We start from the raw sequence: 22,096 nt of genomic DNA, 5'->3' as shown, positions 1-22,096 counted from the left end.
CCAATACCGATTGGGTTTTTGTCCAGTGGTATGAGCCTGCAAGGCTGCATGCCGTGTACATGGTGTACGCATCCAGGGCTGCGGGGCCTACGTATTCTCAGTCTGTGGCCAGCCGTCTGGCACAGGATGCCAAGGCGTCACAGAGGTCATCTGAGGTAGATCGAAAGGAGCAACACATGATGTGCCAGTTTGCTGCTGTCATGCCAGATGGGCCTGCGGCACCCCGAGTTTGGAGGGCAACTCTTTTGATCACTTCTCGGTTGAGTCTTGAGAGCAATGGGATGTGGTCGGGGCGGTGGTTCACCGCCAATGATAGCATCCGGATCGAGAGGTTCAGCAGCGGGGTGCTTGTCCGACAGGATGTTACGCACGGACTCGTTACCTACGCTGTCTGTGAGCTTCAGTACACCGTGTCGGCCATCCTTGGATAGCATGTCAAGTGCAGAGCCAATCTTCCCTTCGTGTACCATGGTGTACAGCTGCGGCAAACCGTCGCGGCGTCGGGCATGATCTTCTTCTGGCAAAGTTCTGCATCACGGGCTCGTGCCATGGTGGACTGTCTGGCAAGCTGCCGCTTCTGCATTCAGTCAGCAGGGCGTCAAACTGACCATCATTCCATAGCTAGCTGCAGGCGTCTGGTCAGGCACTCCACGTGCTCTCTCCCCTCTAGCGTCTTGAACGGTTGCTGTAACAGGAGTTGTGGGGCTACCATAGCCATTTTGATCGCGATTCCCTCGTAGGCGCAGGCACTGCCAAAGCCGGGCAAACGCAGAGAGCAGTCGTGTGAGAAGGGTGACAAATTTCTCACCTGCCGCCCCATGCCCAGTTGGCACGCTAAACAGGTTTAGTTGGGCCTGTGCACGCACTCGGCACGCATTGATGATCTGGATTCCTCATGGCCTCACGATCGAAGTAACACGTGCCCGTATACGCGTTAGTTAGTTGCCAATGCTATACTATTAGTATTACATGTGTACACTTTTTTTATACAGTGGAGAAGACTGCATGTCATGTAGACAGTAGAGAGTAGAGTGGCTATCAAGAGCACTAGAGTAGATCTACTGAGTAGATCTACGAGTACCATGCCCATGCCATGCGGGCCATGTACGAGTGCAGTGCAGTGCAGTACTCACCACGAGTCACCAGTACGGCAGTAGATAGATACACTCAACTTCGCCAATAACGACTACGGATATAACGACAATTCGCGAATAACGACAGACTTTCCATGCCCAGAGCAAAGTCCCATCCAACTGTCATACACATAATGAGACTTCGGGTATAACGACACTTCGCGAATAAGGACATTTTTCTGATGCCCCGCCGAGTGTCGTTATAAGCGAAGTTGACTGTATTGCATATTGTACAGACACTGCTGATGTCAGTGATGAGCTCTACGTCTACGATCGAGCTCGCTGGCCTTGTTCGACTTTTTTAGTTTCGATTTTGTGACCTACATAATTGTACATTGTATGTGTGACTTTACTGTGTCCACTGGCAGCCGATGATAATGCCGATGGTCACAGTCTTGAATTATGTTGAATGAGTCTTTTTCCACGCTACCCCCGCAGATATCACCGTTTTGAATAATTATCAGCCTACTTGGCACGAGAAGATCATGGCACGCTGCTGTGCTGGTGACGCAGTGTCCACATCCACAGCAGCAGCTATGTGTACGGAATAAAGCCTGTGTGATACATTTCTTTTGGTAGAAGAATCTTCGTATCTCTTACAGCGTGTTGTCTCTCAGCAACTGTCTTCATCAGCTCCGACCTTGTTGTGGACTTGGGAAAGCAGTCTACTATGATGTCGGCATCCAGCGATAGCAGCATGGCCAGTTCATCTCCTGAGAACGCCGCGCAAGCAGGGCACCCTCCGGAGCCGAAATTCAATTCCATTGAGCAAAGTGGGACGAAATGGCAGACACCGAGCATCTACGAGAATTTGACAGTTCTTCCCACAGCTGGTGCGTTTGGGCAGGTCTGCTCAGCTCTGAACTCCCTGACGGACAGGGAAGTGGCCATCAAAAAATTGTCTAGACCGTTCCAGTCCAATATGGACGCGAAGCGTACATGTCGCGAGGTGAGTCTGCTAACGTACATGCGACATGAGAACGTTATCTCGCTGGTGGATGTATTCAGCCCGGACTTATCGGAAGACAACTTCCGTGAGCTGTACATCGTCACACAATTGGCTGGCACTGACTTAAATCGGATTGTAAAAACCAGGAGCCTGGAGCTGGAAAACTCGCACGTCCAGTTTATTGCCTATCAGATTTTCAGAGGCCTGAAGTACATTCACTCAGCCGGCATAATTCACCGAGACCTCAAGCCGGCAAACATTGCTATAACGGAAGACTGTAGCGCCAAGATCATTGACTTTGGCCTGGCGCGTCTTGCCGACTCCGACTCGATGACCGGCTATGTGTCGACTCGCTGGTACCGCGCACCCGAGATCCTGGCAAACTGGACGCACTACAACCACACATCCGATGTGTGGAGCGTGGGGTGCATAATAGCAGAGATGATAACGCGCCAGCCGCTCTTTCCGGGCCACGATCACATCGACCAACTCAAAAAGAACCTGCAGGTAAGTTGGAACAGGGCTGCAAAAAGGCTTGAGAGTGATGGCGTCGGGAGTCAACAAAAAAACGACTTCAGGGTAAAATATTCAGATCCACTCTGACCATAGCAACGTATAGACTGTCACTATTTGTGGGTAGGCCCTCTTGTTGCATGCTGGTGTGACTTTTTCTGGTGCAGTCGTCCCTCTCTAACCCGGCAACTTTTGCAACGGCATTTTCTGCTGGATAAACAAGGGTGCATGTACAACTGCTGGATTATAATAATAAAATATGTACAATTTGAGCGATTTGTTGCAGAAAATCGCTGCCGGAGCTGGAATTCAAGTGCCGGATTAAAGGGGAACTCCAAGAAAAAATGAAAATTTGATAGCCTGTAGAGTTTCGGGCGCTGAGTCGAATGGTCTTGGTCCGAAGCCTCTACGACGAAGCGTTCTTGAGATATTTCACTTTGAAATTGCAAAAACGGGGGCCGCGCCCTGACGTCATGCAGCCATTTGGCTAAGTCATCACTGGCTGCCAGCGTCATTGTGGCATTATCGTTTCTCTTCGCCAATCTCCAAGCACTAATTTTAGTTGGTATTTCAAGGGAAGATGAGCGATTCCGAACAATCCTCTGTCCCCAGCAATGAAGGCAGCGTTGCTGAGGCCAGTGAAGACGACCAACAGCCCACCGCCGCGTATGGTTGGGGCTGGGAGCCCAGATACTCTGCTGAGGAGCTGCCATTGCGTGTAACAAATGTTGAGGAAGAAGATGCTTCAGCAGCTGCGTCCGACAGAAGACGAGTAGCTTGGCCACCAGAATCTCGATTCGTTTAGGACTCCGACTGGTGCGAGCGTGGACAAAAGTGTATAGCCATGCCCAGCCCGCGGGAATGATTTTGGTGGTAGGATGTTGCCGTCGCTGTCGAGAAGACTGCCCAGGGCTTCTTGCGTAGCGGACCTCGCAGATTACGAGATCGTATCCTTGCATTTGGCTGTGCCCACCACTGCTCTTCGAGGTTATCTCGACATGCAGAAGCCGCCAATGCCAGTGACAGAAGAGTCTGACATCAGGTAAGCCTCAATTTGTTTGCCTTGACTTGGCTTGTGAGGATCGCGTATCAGCATGATACACTTTATTTTGGGGGGAAATTTATTGTTGTCAGGTGCACTACAGTAGGCGTCGCACAAGAAAGACATTGATATTGGGCGCTTTCGATTACACGCATTTGGGTCAATTCTAGAATTAGTTATTGTTGATGCACAGTTCGATTACACAAAAAGTGACAAATTCTGTCGTTAGAATTGATTTTATCCAATTCCGTCGAATCCGTCAATTCTGAAGAGAGGGCGGAATTTCTCTAATTCTGGCGCCAGAATTGCACAGTCGGTGTGTTACCGGTCTGGTCATGACTCAAGCGCTCGAAGAGCCTCCCTAGCCGGCGTGTGCGATGCTGGGCCCACGTGCGCGCGAGGGTGTACGTGAACGCTTTTTACGATTCATCGATTTTGTTTGTGACATGACATGAATAAAATTCGTTGTGAATTCCAGTCGTTCGTTTACAAGGCCGGAATCCGCTCATTCTGGTCATTCCAGAATTTAAAAAACCCAGTTCCAGAATGGTATAAACGTGTAATCGAAAGCGCCCATTGTACTGGTAGTTATCACAAGTTTCATGCATGACACAAGCAAATTTCTCTTTGCTCCGAGTATGTCTTGACTTGTCTTGTGAGGATCGATGCGCGTAATGTTTTGTGTGTAACTTATTGTTGTCAGGCATAGCACGAACAACGTTGTACTATAGTGCTAGTAGTTATCACAAGTTTTCATGCATGACTCAAACAAATTTGTCTTTGTCATTTTCCCTTGGATTGGTACAAGATCTGCAAAGTATGGTAGTGTTCTGTTGGTGAAAAGAGCACTGCACACAGTTTATGAGCACCATGGGTGCTCATAAACACCCGAACCCATACTTTATCGTTTCAAGCGATAGACTTTGTCAATAAACTCGTTCTCTAGTATACCATGTCATGCAACGTACAAGCGTGGGGTCAAGAAAGCGTACACCAAAACAATGCACAAATTCTGGCAGGAGAGCAAGACATCTGTACTTTCTGACCAAGACATCTCTGTACTAGTAGGTAATCGAACACGTCCTAATCAGTATTCATCCCCCAGATCATTGGAATTCAATTTGAAATCAGCAATTATGGGAAATTCTACAAGACCCTCCATCTTTGTACCAGTGGGCACTAAATTAGTATGGCGCGTGCACTGAAAGTGCAGGTAGGTACCGGTAGGTGCAATACAGCGCATATGTACGAGGTGATTTGTAAAAAATTTACATGGCATATTATTTTACAAATCGAGTAAAATAGCATTGTTGAGGGCGATTGCATTCTTCCATGAATTGTTTTTGTTAGTTCGACAGACAAATGAGTTGCCATTGTATTGTAGTTTGTAAGCATCAGCAGCGTTTTGCGGAATTGTTTTCTTCCACGGCCTTGTGAGTTATCAATCATGGATCGAAATTCGTGAATTTGTGGTCAATGAGGTAAAATATCCCTCAATGGATACTTGAAGGACGTCCAAGAGCCAGAGAGCATATTCTACGGCAGGTGGAAACCCTAGGCTGGTCCCCGAGGCCGGTATTGAGTCTGCCACACCGTCAAGAGTAGCAGGGCTGAAGAAGAGATTAGCCAAAAAGGTGATGGTCAGAAACTGCAATTTTGACAGTAGGTGTATTTCACTCACCCGTCATGAACTTGAGGTGATTCAAATCCAAGTTCGAAGCTGCTGATGCTTATGGCGTACAGGTTAAATAATTAGCTGGTCAGTAGATCTACGTATGAAACTGAGCTTGCTACCTTAGACGTGCTGGTAGAGATTCACGACGGCAAATAGCAAATGCAGAAATGATGTGGCATGAATGTATGTTGGGTGTTGACGGCGGAGCACCCATTGAGGGTGGTCTGCAGTCTTCTTCCAACACAGAAGTATATGAATCAGGTGAAGGAGTCACTGCACTTGTCTTGGAGAGTATGGAAGCTCCGACACTGTCAGTAGGTGCTGGTTAAGTGCTCTGTCGTTCAGATGCACGAGGGCACACTGTCGTGGGACGGCTGGAACGCATCATGGCTGGTATGTTTGATTAGTGTGGTTGTTTCACACATGACGATGAATAGCAAGTTGAAAGAATGGAGCAGCAAGATAAGGTCTGCGTGCTCATGCTCTACAATGCCGGTAGGCGGTCAAAGATTACCTACCGTTTGAACCGGAGTTGACGACGTACCGTGAGAAACCAATATGTTGAGCAACCTGCAAAACCAATCTGCTTTCTCTGCATGTGACTTGCTTCAGATGTATCTTGATTTCCCATTGCAAGCTTATTGACACATTTAGGTCATATTTGTTGATGTTAGACCCTATTTTACTGACTTGTAAAATTTTGTACACACTTTTTCTGGGTGAAAAAATGCATGCAAAGCAACCCCACGCTGTGTCTCTCATGTTTGTGTTGTGCGATCAAGAAGTTCATATATGGATAGAGGACATACAGAGTGACAAAATGAGACCATGCACACTTCAAAACTCGCCAGGGCAACGGAATGATAGCCTTTTTTACTTTCATGTAAAATTATTACAAATCACCTCGTAGAGTAAATGAGTATTTGACTATATAAACGAGAGAGCTTGGAAGCTCGGGTCCCTACGCTATGCTTTTTTGCCTTGATGACCTAGACAAAAAACGCATAGGGATGTTATAAATTCTTATAAATTTCTACTTTTTGTTTTTAGACATAACCTGGGATTCGAACCCGCACTATCGCCCTGCATGCATCCCCCGATACACTTCGCATACAGACTAATTCTTCCAAGTTGCTTCACGTTATGATCTTGTATTTGAAAGCCCTATTTGAATATGCATTGTGGCCAGCCGTCTTTGATTGTAAGGTACGGTACGGGACAGGTACGGTCGAGGGTAATACGACACCATCTACCGCCTTGATGACGGCAAAAAAAGAATAGGGATGTTATAAATTTGTCAATTTTCCGATTTTTTTTCAGGCATTACCTGGGATTCGAACCCGCACTATCGCCCTACATGCATTCCCCATACACTTCGCATTCATACTCATTCTTCCAAGTTGCTTCACGTTATGATCTTGCGTTTGAAAGCCCTATTTGAATAGTGCGGCCAGCTGTATGTGGCCAGCTGTGTTTGATGGTACGGTACGGTACGGGACAGATACGGGATAGCGCCAGGCGTGACACAAACACACAAACAAACACCTAATTAAAGCTGTGTGGACCCTGGCTAGCACCAGACGTTACTGAAGTAACGTCTTCTGCATAGCTACGGGAATAATTATTACGGTACAGCAATGTGGTATATGTACAAGCACTCATCATACACATTCCATATGACATTCTGTGTTTGTGTAGATCTCTACGCAATGCGGCACACAGGCAGTACACACTATGTACACGGCAAATTGGGCAAGCACGTTCGTTGTCGTCTTCCAGCCTGCGTTGTGAATACCATCAGGCAAAGATATCCTAATCCTGCACCACCTCAGCCTTCTCAGGAGGCTTCCACCTGGAATTTGGCAGGGAAACGCGCTTCTCCAAGGCAGGAACATCGAGGTTGCCATTTGCAACCGCTACCACCTCACACATGAGCTTGTCAACATACTCGTAGCTCTTTCTGTCGTATAATTTTCTATTTGGCCACAGTCTTCTTTATGCTTTGAGAACTAGATGTTATACCTTCCTATCGCGGTCTTTTTGGTTGTGCTGTGGCGACGGTTGACATTGACGTCGTCAAGAGCTGCGAGATGTGCGTGTCCAATCATCCCCAGAATTAAGAAACGAATGCGTTTGAGAATGTAGTTTGGCATGACACTGTTATATACCTGCATGGCAAAAAGAATGTGGAGAAAACACACTTGCTTAGACAATATTCTGCTGTATGAGAAAATGGCAACTTCACCGTACAGGACGACTCTTGTTCTCAATTACATTGTTCGTTTCATTCCCTGTGTTGCCCATAAGAGAAGGGAGCAAAAATGTCCAGCAGATGTTTGTTGTCTTCTGGCGTGGAGTGGCAGCGTCATTAGATGTACACATAGTCATTTCACTAAGTACACCACTACTACAGCATATGTACTATCCTTAGGCTAGCGTGCGTGCGAGTGAGTTTGAGTATGTGGGTGCGTATGTGTGTGTGTTGTTGTGTTTGTGTGTGTGCACACGTACGCATGCATGTGGGTGAAGGTGTGAGTGCATGTGTATAGTATGTGTAGTTCCCACTGTATTCCTTGCACAATAGGTCTTCACCTACTTTTCTTTCGCATACAACAAGAACCCATTCCTTGTTCGAAATTAGAATTTTTGGCCTGGTGATCCCGCAAGCGTGGAACTCGGAGTGTAATAAACTTTTGTTTCACCTTACTTGCACTATTCCTAGGCTGTCCAGACTTCTAACAACTGCTCTGAGTGATATGATATTCATGCAACCATGCCTAAAAGTAGGGTAGCTGTTATAAATAGAGACATATCCACGCAACCAACTTACACTGGTTCAGTTTGGCAGGATTGGTGAGACAGTTCGTCGTGCATGCTGCCTGCACATCGCAAGCAAACAGTTCTGTAACGTTCGTACTTGCTGGGGGTCTGTCTGTTTGCGTCCCAGTTGATGACAGATGTGCACAGTTTGAGTACTGGTACATGTATGCGCAAAGTTACTGGGGTAATATCGTTCATCATCTAGCTGCAGTCGGAGTTGATGGGGTGATGCACTCTTCTGATCCTGATGGAACGTATCTCGCCCTGCTTTCTCAGTTGCAGCATGTTGAGTTCGCTTTGCTGGAGGCTCACGATTCGGAGGGCACTGGTACACTGAGGAGGGCTTTCCTGGACGGCGTACTCGTCAAAACTCAGCTCTCACGTCCCTCTGGATCATAAATGCAGCGAGCAAACATAGCTCGTGCTGCGAAAATAGGCTTGAAATTTTCACGACGCATTGCAACATCTCGGCGCTTTGCCAGGTCTCCATCCTTTGGGAATCTGAGAAAACTAACCCCAGGAGGATGATGTGATACTGGCACAACCAACAACACAACAATTTGGCATCACAGCGGCTCAGGCGACTTGGCAAACTACTTTCTGAAGTGACTTTCGTCATCCAAGTATTTTCGCACCATGCCACAATGACGTCACACATACATTGGTATGAGGGCGGGGCTAAAATTGAAATATCTCAAGAACGCTTCGTCGTAGAGGCTTCGGACCAAGACCATTCGACTCAGCGCCCGAAACTCTACAGGCTATCAAATTTTCTTTTTTTTCGTGGAGTTCCCTTTAGGCATAGAAAATGAACTGAAAAATCCTTTTCGTCAGAACGTGTGCTGGTTTGCAAGGGTACCGGATAAACAAGTGCCAGATTAGAGAGGGGCCCAGCATTGGGTCCAGGGCCGGGTGGAGGGAGAAGCCTGTCCTATCAGTACAGGGGGGGGGGGGGGGTGTCGCCCAACTGTGAACAAAACTACCTGGATCCATACGAAAGTCAGCGTTGTCATGACTCCGGCCTGACTGTGATGTAGTATCAAGAGTACACGAAACCCACGTGTGCGGCTCGAATGGGTTGCTGTCACCGCGAAACTTCCTGGATTACATCATGTTTAGTGATGTAGCACGTACAAGTGGGATTCAAGCAGATCTCCTCCTGCACACTTGCAGCTCAGTTCCTGCACACTTGGAGCTCTGTTGCACGCACTCCTGCACACTTGGAGCTCAGTTGCACGCACTCCTGCACACTTGGAGCTCAGTTGCACGCACTCCTGCACACTTGGAGCTCAGTTGCACGCACTCCTGCACACTTGGAGCTCAGTTGCACGCACTTCCCACCACTTCCCACCTCTATGATGTAACTCAGGACTGATTACGCCTTGACAGACACCCATTCCCCCATGCAGAATCCTGAAGTCACAAGCTGCACACTCTAGTACTCTGAGTTTCATGTACTCCTGGTGGCACATAGCATGTGTGCTCTGGATTCCTCTGACATTTCACTGGTCTCCAATCCATTGTGGTTTGACACTCGGACATTCCTCTGGTCTGCGAAAGGAGAAACAGTGGATGGGTCATTGTGTATGTAAGACTGTTTTGTCATCACCCTTGTCATGATGTCATGATTCCTCCTGCTTATCCTCCTGTTCCTCTTGCGTGCTGTTTCGATTTGTAGCTTATCGGTATACCAGATCAGGAATTTATTGACAAGTTGGCTCTACCGGCCGCCCAACGTTTTTTCGAGGGCTTGCCGCGCTATGAGCGCACCAAGGTGTCCAACATCCATGGCCTGGAGGATGCCGACGAGCGAGTTATTGACCTTCTGGAAAAGATCTTTGTGATCGATACTGGATCTAGAATTAATGTCGGTGCCGCATTGGCTCATCCATACTTCTCCGACTACCATGATCCTGATGACGAGCCGGTTGCAGAGCATCCGTTTGAAGAGAAGTATCTTCTTGATCTTGATAAGATTCAGCCTAAGAACCAGTGTGAATATCTGAGGAAGAAAGTCCGCGAGCAAGTCCTGGCATGGCGTGCAGATAATCCATACAATGCTATGAAGAAACCCCAAGATTACAATTTAGAGGACAAGAGCAGAAGTTCATGAGGTCAGTCTTCTAGTTCAAGACTGTGTGCGTGCGTGCGTGCATGTGTGTGTGTGTGTGCGCGCGTACTCAGTTGTGTGTGCATGTGTGTGAGTGGGGAGGGTGTGAGTGTGTGCGTGCAATACCGACTTCTTGAGTTCTCGGCTGACGATCTCCACATCGCTGGGGCACCACTAAAACTGCTCATATTTGTGGTGGTGGTGGCTTCGGTGTTGTGAGTGTTGGGTACACTGTTCGGGTCATCTTGTGAAACAAATGCAAGTATATACCTACTTCAGCCCAGAACAAAGAAGTTTCTGGTGAAGCTGAGTGGATGTTGCCTTGTATCACGAACCAGCCTCCTGCCAGACCGTATCAACTGTTTGCTCTATGGTGTTCCAACCACATTCTGTATTCTCTATTTATGATACGAATAATCGTGTGATAATTATGGTGACGGTATAGTGCTCATGAAAGACAAGCTTTATTTTAATATACATGTCAACAATCATGACCAATGCTTTGCTTCATGAAATGACCTAGTGTACGTTCTATGTTTCATGTGATGCTACATTATGTTGCTGGTGCTGGTGTACTTGTAAGGAATGTATTTGAAAGGTGATCTTTTTTTGTTACCGGAACCACCAAAGCTGTCTCTCAAGCCTCAAGCTTTTGTCTGAAATCCATGCTTTTGCTGCTCTACTAAGTTCATCGCCTAATGGTTTTGTGTGCAATGGCCTTCACACCTGACGTAACCATGTCGAGTATTGTCGTGTCTGTGATTTAAAATAATTAAAAAATTATCATAAAATATACTGGCGTACAGTGGAGTCACGAGCTGAAGAACGTGGAGCCTGAGAATGTCGGGCCTCAAAAGCTAAGAACGCCACGGCCGGCGGTGTTGGTTTTCTGAGACTACATGGTTGAGCAGATGTTACTCCATTGTTTTCTGTCGCGGGCATAACTGCCGCAATCACGAAAGTTGTGGTGACCAATACTGTAGACATTTTCTACTTTTCACTTGACATGCCACTGCACTGCACTGGGAGATGACGAAATGAGGCAATGATTGAGTGCACCATAGACCTTAGCGCTTACACTAAGTCACTAGAACATGCATGCTCTCGACGTAAAAGAGAAGAAGAGAATTGTGCATGCAATCTGACGCACATGCATGAAATGAAAAATCTCTTTGGTCTGACAAAAAATGATTACCGGTAGTATCGCTGTAAGTTAATGGTAGATCAATCACACTAGTAATTGACAGAAACTTTCGGTAACGAGGGCAAAAGGTTAGGCGAACAGAAATTCTAGGTACAGAGAAGCAGTTCCCTATAGGATTGTGCGTGTGTTGGTGTTTGTTCGGTGTATCGAAATTTTAGGTATGAAACAGATGCACTGAAAGTACCGAAAATTTGTGAAATTAGTATTACAGTAGTAGTATTCATGTAGGGTACATTGAGTCTTGTAACCAGCAAAGTCACCTCCATCATTCAAGACACGGCTTAGTCACAATGGCATACCACATACTAGGGCCACACATACACTGGAACACGTTAGCACAGATAAGTTTTGGCACAACCTGAAGCAGTAATGCAATGGCATGGTGCAAACCATCCATGAATGTTGCGTACACCTGAGTTGAACAAAAAGTGCCATCACATGGCCACAATTTGCTGAAAGTTCCAGGGCACGGCACTGATACCCAGCACGCGTCATCATCAAAACAGCAAAAGAAAAAGCAGAGAACCGTACAAGATGTGGATGAAGTACAAAGGATGGAACAAAACCGAGGACAGAGTCACACGTACGTACACAGAAATGATGGTGAGGATTAGGGTGATGCACACAAACACACAGCAACAACAACCTGTCCGGTTTTGATCCGCAAAACCAACACAAACCAAGTATTTCAGCGTAGTTGATCTTATTTACAAAGTCTTTGATGCGCTCGATGGGCACAATCATAGTAGCGCAGATGAAGGCACTTTCACTTCACATTCCCACACCAATGTTCCATGGTGCTAAGAAATTGAAGGCAGTAGGTGAAAAATTAACACCATGTAAAAAAAGAAAAAAATGTTAGAAGAACTGGAACGTCTAGATGAAGGCGAGGTTTAGATGGAAGAAGGAAGACGGATGCATTCTCGGAATAACGCACTCAATATCATGAATGAGATATGTTACACAGCCACAGTATGCAACTAATACCGTTAACAAGAGTGAGTCACATAGACTCGACTGTACAAGCATGATGATGCTGGGAATGGATGGTGCGCGTGGGTGGTGCCGCTGTGTAGCCCAGAAGGAACCATTTAGATCAAGTCTGCGACATTGAGAGGCATCTCATCAACGCTGGTTCCATAGAAGGTCTCAATATCACGCAGAGTGCGCACATCCTCAGTGGTCACAAAGTTGATGGCAACACCCTTACGTCCGAAACGACCACCACGACCGATTCTACATTGGAAGTAAATGAACACAGCAATACAAAAAGATCTCGGTTGGAGACGAGGAGACAAGAATATAATTGAAGCTATAGGGGTTATGTGAATGACTTGGTGGATTTTCAGATGGGCGCAGTGTACAGCGCGAGTCGCTTGTGCAAGTTCAGTGCTGCGACTTCGACGAAAACATGATGAGTCAAATGTTAAACCGCAATACGATCGTCATCACGAACAAAGCGAGTTTGTTAGGACTAACAAAACGATATCAGCGGTTATCGTTTTGGAATAAACGATGAATTCACAGCTGCACGTCAATGTTTGTATCACCGTTAGTGTCACTTATTCTTTTCTGCAAACGACTATACATTCTCATTTATATCAGTTATCCTACAAGTGACGATGATCACCGACGACCGTCTCGAGAAAACGTTCCGGTTAATCACATAAACCATGGTTTGGCGTTTGTGTGAGATGGCTGCATAGACACCAATCAACTGCAAACCCGAGGGGTGGACCGTACCTGTGGATGTAGTTCTCGCGATTGGTGGGGAGATCATAGTTGATGACCAGAGACACTTGCTGGACATCAATACCACGGGCCTGCAGTAGAGGAGAGAAGAAGCAGGATTTTTCAGAAAATATATGAATTTCTGAGGGTGAAGACTATGGAGTTGAACATAGAATGCCTAAAGAAAAATTGACTCAAACCAGGCACCCTTGCTTATGGCCAGCGATGCTCCGCCACTAAGAGTAGTCGTCATCCTATCAGCGACCGTCGAGCATTGCTTCCTGTGAAACTACGAAGGGTAGTGGGACGCAGCCATTACTACGACCAAAACACTTCGCGTACAAAAGATTAGGGGAGGAGCACCAATACATGAAATATTCATAAGGGAGAGGGAGTTGCAAAGACTACAAGTTGACAACAAAAGTACGTACCAGAAGATCAGTGGTGATCAGGACACGAGATGAACCGGAGCGGAACTCTCTCATGATGACATCACGCTCCTGCTGCTGCATGTCTCCGTGCTGTCAAAAAAGCAAATCAATATGATAACATTAGAAACTGTGGGCAGGAATACACACAAGGAACAAATCATGAACCTGACTGGAACCTTCCAAAGGAACCTTCCAAAGTATTCAAGTACTATCCTAGCAGATCCTCACCATGGACGAGACAGTAAAGTCGCGCGAGTGCATCTTCTGTGTGAGCCAGTCGACCTTTCTGCGGGTATTGCAGAAGATGACAGCCTGGGTGATGGTGAGGGTCTCGTACAAGTCGCAAAGAGTCTCAAGCTTCCAATCCTAAAAAAAACACAAACAGAGAAGATGATAGTTTTACGGTAAGCAAGAAGCAAATCTGAGCAAAAAATGAAACCAAAGACAATATTATTTCGTGTTTGCCTATAATGTTTATGTACTTAAAAGAGTGAAGGAGAGAACACAAATATAGATGTCAATAGACGTGCTTACCTCACGCTCAACATTCACATAGAATTGCTTGATACCATCCAAGGTTAGCTCCTCCTGCTTGACCAGAATGCGCACCGGGTCACGCATGAAACGCTGAGTGACATCAAGGACATCAGTGGGCATGGTGGCAGAGAGGAGGATTACCTGCAGGCAAGATTTTGAACAGCCAAAAATAGTAAAAATAGTAATCAGGACAGAAGCTAGCAAATCTGCAGCAACCTTACAACAATAACCTTCCCCAATTGGAAGGACGTACATTGATCAGCAAAACAGTGCCCTGATCAGGGCATATTTCCATAGCGATAAAAGGGTTAACAAGAATTTCTGGACGTACAATATACACCAAGTTTGAACTTACCTGCAGGTGAGCTGTGGGAAGGAGACGGAAAACGTCATAGATCTGGTCCTTGAAACCACGCGACAACATCTCATCGGCTTCGTCAAGAACGAACTGCTTGATGCTGTTCACATCTGCTCAGAATCATGCAAGAGGTAAAAAAATCAACCAACAACAGATCAGATAAGTGACAAGAGATGCCTAACACTAAACCCTACTCTCTTATATTGATAACATGACACAGGACTAGACTTCACCAGTGCGGGTGAAGGCGGCACACTATATTAACACAAAATTGGGTAAGGGATGAAGCCAAAAAGGGGAACAAACTTACTCAGAGCGCGACGCTGAATCATGTCATAGACACGTCCTGGAGTTCCTACGACAATGTGGACTCCAGTTTCAAGGGATCGCATACCATCACGGACATTTGTTCCTCCAATGCAAGCATGAGTGGCAACTTGCATGTAATCACCAAGGGAGTTGATGACCTTCTGGATCTGCAAGCCAACACATAAGTACATGGGTTGCCAATAGGCACTAAGTACTGCAATACTACTTCAAAACTTACAGACATTACATAACATGTGAACCATGTACGCACATGACAGAAGTCGGCTGTATAAATTGCCATATATATATGAGCCAGGGCACGCGAAAATCGACCTTAGTGACACGCACTTCAAACTGAGAAAACGCACTTCCAAACATTCTCTGTTTTCGTGTGATGTGCGATATATCAGGGAAAATATTCTATCTTCTAAGACCCGTAACTCAAGTTTTACTCAGGATTTTTTCAATCGTTTTTTTGCATTGAATTCTGCATAAACCCATCTGCCCTTATCCACTGTCACCTCAGTTTCTGAAAATATGTCCCTATAAAGGGTGATTTCCGCGTGTGCTGGCTCATATATATACTTAATGCTGCGATATATACAAAGTATGTCCGCACCTTTAAAGCCATGACGGAGAGATAGGTGACTCAGTCCTGCTAAAGCGTTCGATTATAAAGCCATGGGCTTCATAAATGAAATGACATTTGATGTATGTTTCGTAAAAATGAAGGAAGGAATAAGTACTATACGAACGAACTTACAGCCCAGCAGGAAGGGTGAAAAAGTGGATTTAGATTGAAGATTCTGTGTGCCGTAGTGGGTGAGTCATTTTGCATCTAAAATAGCTTGGAAAGCAGCGGTGTTTCGAATATAAGGATACGGCTAAAAGGCGCTGACATACGGCATATATCGCACGCCCATGGACCACAAGAGCGTATCGACATTAGTCCGGCATTTAATTCAGTCCAAAGGCCCTTGGACGAAAAAGACGACATTAAATTCCAGACGAATATTTCTGCTTGTACAGTACTATACCAACAAACTTACAGCCCAGCAGGAAGGGTGAACAAGTGGATTTAGATTGAAATTTCTGTGCGGACTTTGACTTTCATGGCATGGCGTAGTGGGCGAGTAATTTTGCATCTAAAATAGCTAGGAAAGCAGTGGTGTTTCGAATATAAGGCAATGGCTTTAAAGGCGCTGACATACACTACAGTAATAACAAGGCAAGTAACAGATATGGATGACACAAAAAAACACCCTGCAGACATTTCTCTGCATTTAACAAGTCGCGCTTCCAGCTGTATGACACATTCACTGGAGTATACTAGCCTCTTTTGAGAAAAAATAGCAATTGGCAGTACTCTGATTTCAGAAATTTTCGGTATGAGGGCAACAGGCTAGGTTAGGTGAACAGAAATTTTCGGTACAGAGAAGCAGTTCCCTATTGGTTTATGTGTGTTAGGGTTTGTTCGGTGTATTGAAATTTTAGGTATGGAACAGACGCACCGAAAGTACCGAAAATAAAAGTACACCGAAAATTTCTGAAATTACAGTATATCTGGAATATCATGCTAGAAGCCAACCAAATGAATTCTTGAAATAAACGCCATAACATTTACCTGTTGAGCCAACTCGCGGGTTGGTGCAAGAACCAGAGCCTGACACTCACGTAGTGAAAGGTCAATCTGTTGGAGGATAGCAATAGCGAATGTCGCAGTCTTACCAGTACCAGACTGGGCCTGAGCAATGACGTCCAGGCCTACAAACACAGACAAGCCACAACACCGCTGATGTGAAACACCCGAACTTCATTCTGCAGTCAACAAGAACTCCAGTTAATTTAAGATTGTGCAGGGCCAATAGTAGTTACTAGTACTCCGAGCCAAGATTCATAAGGCTCGAACAACGAGCAGCAATTCATCAACCCCTTCCTCTAACGATCCAAAATAGACAGACCACAAAACGAGGCTGGTTGTGTCTCGAACACATAGCCGGTTGTAACGCGAACTGGGAAACTTTTACTCTTTTTTTTAACAAAACGAGGCACGAGTACAGAACTCACCACGAACGCATGGTACAATTGCGCGCTGCTGGATGGCAGAAGGCTTCTCAAAACTAAGCAGCCACACGACACAAAACGAAGGAAAATTCAAAGAACACGCAACACCAAATGACGTAAAAAATACAAAAAATAAACTCAACACAGAGTGAAAACATCTATTTACACCGATGACATCATTATTTTGAATAGATGATTCAGAAATGAACAACCACCACGAAAGGAATCAGCCATTCGTACTGATTACTTGCTTGAGCTAAGTCCTTACCCGTATCCGTAAATTCCTCTGAGCAGATCCTCCTTGAGGGTCATGTCATCGAAGTTCGAAATCACTTCACTCCAGTTAGACTGCAAAATACAAAGAATATTCAAGAGTAGAATGTTTTGAGTGAAAAAGTGTGGTCAAGAGACCTGCCATTACCAAAATCATGGTCCATATCCCTTAAGAAAGACTCGAACCAATCACTGACAGAGTGAATCATGAGTGTATGACAACTGGGCACACAGAAATGAAAACATATCGCTACACCCAGCCACCATGATTACAAACATTGAGAATTCCAAGGAAGGCAGTCAAACGAGTCTCAGCAAATAGAGAGAACAATCATCATCATCATGCAGACATAGGTGAGACAATTTTGATCTGAAAGTCCACATTACAACAGTACACGTATGCCACATGAAAACAACAGTTATCAATGTGAAAAGACATTCAGCCCCTGCACATATGGAAGGCTTCTAAGCTAACGCCAAGCAGACAGTGCAAGGATACGCACCTCAATCGTTCCATCAGGCAGCATTCCAGGAGGACCTTGCTGGTCACCATTATTGCTGCCCTCTGGTGCGGACGCACCACGATCGGCATCACGATCCTGGTCACCATTCTGACCCTCACTGTCAGGGCCCCATCCGTTCGGGCCTTGCCTGTTGATACGACCAGACCATTCCAAACACAATGAAAACACAACGAGAACATAGCTCAGTATTTCTGCAGGAACGGACTATAACTTTGGCAGAGGCTTCCATCAACATTCTAAGACTCTAAACAGGACTTGTAAGTCAGCCGGATGTTGGCTTACCTAGGTTCCCTATCAAACTGAGAGGACATCACAAAATTCACTGCAGGTTAGAAGAAAGTTCTTGTAAAAAAGGAAAGACCAAGTTCAGTTCAACAGCTCAAGGCGAGCATGCGCGCGAGCACGCTCAAAATGAAAAAAATGGCGTCGCGATTTGCGCCCTCTTCTCAGCGGAATGAATGAATGAGAAGAGTTCGTTGCTTTTATTGTTTGTACTCTTTGGCTTCCATGACGCTTTTTTGTGTTACTGCCATGCCTTTCGTCGCCCAGTACGCCCACCCTTCTTTGATTTGTTCCATGCTGTATCATGATCCCGAACTCGCGTGTACAGCTCGACTAGCTTCACTTGCCATTATTTTTGAGCCACGTGAATCCTTGCTAGAAACAAACGGAGTATCTAGACTTTATCCAGGCAGTGCTGGTGGGCGATGACTGAATATCAGATCCTGTTTGTGCTGGTCTCTTGCACGGTGATCTCCTTCTCTACCGTCATGTGCTTGGAACGGGTTCGGAAAAGTCAGTGCAGTGTGATACTAGTAATCACTAACCATTCCTCTCTCGTGCGAACTATTCAACTACAGTCCAAGCAAGAATATACTCTTGCTACTACTTACTAGTAGTAACTTTTAAGTTTTGTTTGTAAATATTCCGTTCATGAAAGTGCCATGGAGGAATGTTAGATGAAAAGTTATCAGACTGAGTCTGAATCTTGAATGTAAGGTACACTGTCTAGTACTTGTATGTACTGGTTGCTATTGTGTAGAACAAGTGGGTGAGTGCTTTTCACGAGGAGAGGAAGGTTTGTTGCAAACAGGGGTAATAGTCACTACATGTAATAGCAAGAGTACATAACCCCCATACTCTTTACTTGCTAGATCAACAAATTGTTTGACTAGAAGTTAGAACCAGGGAGTAGTAAAATACGGGTATTAGTCTATTTAGAGAGGTTAATGAAAATCTCACATTACGTGTGAATTTTAAAGGTCAAGTTACACGATCGTACGAGCGACATGACGTGAAATTTTGCGTGGCAGGATTCGGATTTAGTTGACACAAATATCAAATCGTCCTGAACAAGGTAAAACTACGGAAACTCACACAAATTCAATCGGGATGATCAACCGAAACTTCCAAAAAACCACGTCACGAACTTGCGTGCAGGGCAGTCAACTCACGTAAAACACGCCAAATTTTACGTGAGGTCAACATACATGTATGTATAATAAATGTAGTAGCCTTAGGATTTATTGCAAGTACATATCAGTTTAAATCTATCAGGTTCGGCCTCATTTCTCTGTGCTGCGCTGGTGAGTTCACAAAGACCGAAACAGCATGCTGTCCGCAGATTGAGTACAACCAGTTATAAAAACCTCGGGGACCTCGGTTTTTATACTGGAATAAATCCTTCGGCTCTACATTTATTATAATTATACATAAGAGTTTGAAAGGATTGGGAAAACTTCAAATTTCAAAATTCACAACTCCATGTGCGACACTGACTCATGCCGCAGCCTGGTGCTCCCGAGGTGTTTGTCGCACTGGAAGGGGAGCGTCTCTGTAAGTTTGTATTCCTGGTGATGTTTGTGCCTGGAGAGGATATAAGAGGTGCTCTTCAGGCACAAATCTTCCTCAGCCTACTCAAGCTCAACTGATGAGGGGTAAATTCCCCAAAACACTGTGTGTTGAGCAGGGAGTGGTGCGTTCTTTTGGGTGTGCTCCAGATGGCAGATATGAGTCAGTCAAGTGTCAGTCAGTCGGTAGGAAGCGCAAGCTCCAACGTTTGGAGTAGCTACCTTCTTCAATGACATTTTCACTGAAAAAAAAACACATTTTGCTTTTGATATTCTGTTCTGAAATCAACTTCTCCATTATGCGCATACTCAACTGTAGCTGTCTACTATAACCATACATCCCCACACCACTCTCCAAACAGTCTGTTTTGGTTGCACCAACCACTGAAAAAATAATAAAATTATCTGAATTTTCGGGTAAGGCCAATTTTTCAGGAATGCAGATAAAAATTTAGCCAATATATCGTTGCACATAGTCACTATAGGCGATGCACAGTGACACTGTATACACCATTCACTGAAGCGATGATAACGAATCAGCTATGTAAGACACTGTCCCTCCAGGAAATCGCGATTCCACGGATGCAACAAATTTCGTGATTTTCTGGGAAATCCATGATTTCCTGCGTTTTTTTGTCGTTTTCTGCACTGTTTTAACGCACAAAACAACAAAAACACGCGCAAAAAAAGTGAGATATTTATATCTCACATTTTACCGTATTATCTCTGATATAAGCACAGTCTCCAATAATAGCACGTCTCCAATAATAGAACACCTTGGGGCGGCATTCAAAAATAAAGTGCTCAGTCTCCGTTATAAGCACACTGTGTAAATTCATTATCTGTACCGGCGAAAAAACCCTGAAATGTGTGTGTTTGACATGAATTTGGCATGGCAACATGCCTCTGAAATGAGGTTGAAATAATAATGAACAGTCTCCAATAAAGGAACGTCTCCATTAATAGCACGGGGCCGAGGTACATTGAAAAAATAAAGGACCGTGCTTATATTAGAGATAATACGGTATGCATTTTTGACGCATTGTTTTCCATGATTAGCCCTTTCCCAAAGATGCTCGCCACTTTTTTTCGCAACTTTTCGTTGTTTGGGAAGAAATCGCAACTTGGGCGACTTTCTTCATTTTCTCGAACTATTTCGCAACTTTTCCGCAACCTTGGCCCCTGGCATGGGGTCAAAAGATCAAGTCACAGACTACATGTCGGACAAATGCATACTCGCTCATTTCTCGCCTGCCTTCACTCAGACTCGTTTCAGAGAAACAGTTGATCAACGGTAGTAACGTTAACGTGCATTCCCTTTTTCGTGCACTGGAATGATGTAGGCTATAGGATACATGCAACAGGCCACTGGCACTGTGTCAAGTAGTTGTGGTTCACAGCAGGAAAGGGTGCACGAGTTTGCTGTCGGTGCACTTCTACCACCGGTATTTCTCCTCTTTTTGGTGGTTTTTACATCGCAACTTTTGAGCTTTTCTGAAAATACGGATGGGATTTCTGCAACTTGCACTTGTTTTGGCACGGTTGCGAAAAATTATGGCATCTTTGGGAAAGGGCTATCCATCAAGAGTACATAACGGTTATGTACTCTTGGTTACATGTATTTGCACAGTACGACTCGCACTACTCCCAAGTATATACACTGCGCAAATAACGATTCTTATGAAGCAACAATTTTCGTGATTTGGCCCAAATCCGCAATTTTCTGCAAATAATTCCGCGAATTCCTTGCAAGTTCCACATTTTCCGCACTTTTCGCCGCATTTTCCGTGTTTTCTGCCTAGGTTTTCGAGAATTTTTCCGCAAGTTCCCGCAGGGACAGAAGACATCGCAACTTGTGCTGGCATTATCAAATAATTTTATTATGTGACCATTCAATAGCTTGCAAGACTGATGAATTGACGGCCACTAATTTTAGCCTGGTCTGAACCACACACCCCATCGAAGGGGCTATTCCGGCCAGTGAGTATCGAACCCCCCCCCCCCCCACACACACACACCATTTGACCATTTGACGCCCATCGCCGGAGGCGATGATAGCGATGCTATAGCAGAAGCCATAGCAGCTTGTGCTGGGATTGCACCATTCAACAGCTTGCAAGGCTGAAGAATTGACCGCCACTATTCAGCCTGCTATGAAGCCAGCTATGAAGTGGCTTTTTCGGCCAGTGAATCCCTACTTTTTGGTCTTTTTCATTTTTTTTTCACGCACACACATCACACCACATACTCCGGCATGCACTGGCTGTTTGTAACCTGGTAACCACCCAGGAGAATGAAAGAAAAGTCAGGAGGAGTCTGAGAAAGAGAAGAAAGACGTGTGTGACCATAATGGACAGGAATCGAACCCGCAACCTATCGATCGGAAATCGCTGCACATACCACTGCACCATATGGGACACAGACACGCGCGCACACACACACCACACACACACACACACACGTACATACAAGCAGGGAGTAGTACAATATTGTATGGTATATACAGAAGCCTTGCTTGGTAGTTAACATGTTTTTCGATTTTGACAGCATGTTACAAGGCGAGGACGCGTAGT

At 45.3% G+C, this 22,096-nt stretch overlaps 2 protein-coding genes and 1 long non-coding RNA gene across 3 annotated transcripts; 2 read left to right on the top strand and 1 right to left on the bottom strand.

Moving 5' to 3' along the window:
* The first annotated feature begins 1,394 nt into the window (after positions 1-1,394).
* LOC135808680 (uncharacterized) lies at positions 1,395-11,047 on the top strand. Its single transcript, XM_065321902.1, has 2 exons — positions 1,395-2,589; positions 9,811-11,047. Exons 1-2 carry the CDS (start codon positions 1,804-1,806, stop codon positions 10,243-10,245), a joined length of 1,221 nt encoding a protein of 406 aa, XP_065177974.1. The 5' UTR covers positions 1,395-1,803; the 3' UTR covers positions 10,246-11,047.
* Positions 2,603-7,643, top strand: LOC135808681 (uncharacterized). Its single transcript, XR_010552105.1, has 2 exons — positions 2,603-3,637; positions 7,011-7,643. It is a non-coding gene; the product is annotated as an uncharacterized LOC135808681 (long non-coding RNA).
* A 745-nt stretch (positions 11,048-11,792) lies between the features above and the next one.
* LOC135808679 (eukaryotic initiation factor 4A-I-like) lies at positions 11,793-18,091 on the bottom strand. Its single transcript, XM_065321901.1, has 12 exons — positions 17,956-18,091; positions 17,653-17,800; positions 17,145-17,224; positions 16,880-16,932; positions 16,437-16,576; positions 14,814-14,979; positions 14,501-14,613; positions 14,143-14,286; positions 13,837-13,974; positions 13,609-13,698; positions 13,190-13,269; positions 11,793-12,682 (listed from the first exon to the last, which is right to left on the bottom strand). The coding sequence occupies exons 1-12, from the start codon at positions 17,982-17,984 to the stop codon at positions 12,538-12,540; spliced, it is 1,326 nt and encodes a 441-aa protein (XP_065177973.1). The 5' UTR covers positions 17,985-18,091; the 3' UTR covers positions 11,793-12,537.
* Positions 18,092-22,096: the final 4,005 nt, after the last annotated feature.

This window comes from Sycon ciliatum, chromosome 2 (genome assembly GCF_964019385.1).
Source record: "Sycon ciliatum chromosome 2, ocSycCili1.1, whole genome shotgun sequence".
In the NCBI taxonomy this organism is placed as follows: Eukaryota; Metazoa; Porifera; class Calcarea; order Leucosolenida; family Sycettidae; genus Sycon; species Sycon ciliatum.
Note: the sequence above shows the minus strand (reverse complement) of the source record. Positions and strands in the feature narration are given on the sequence as shown.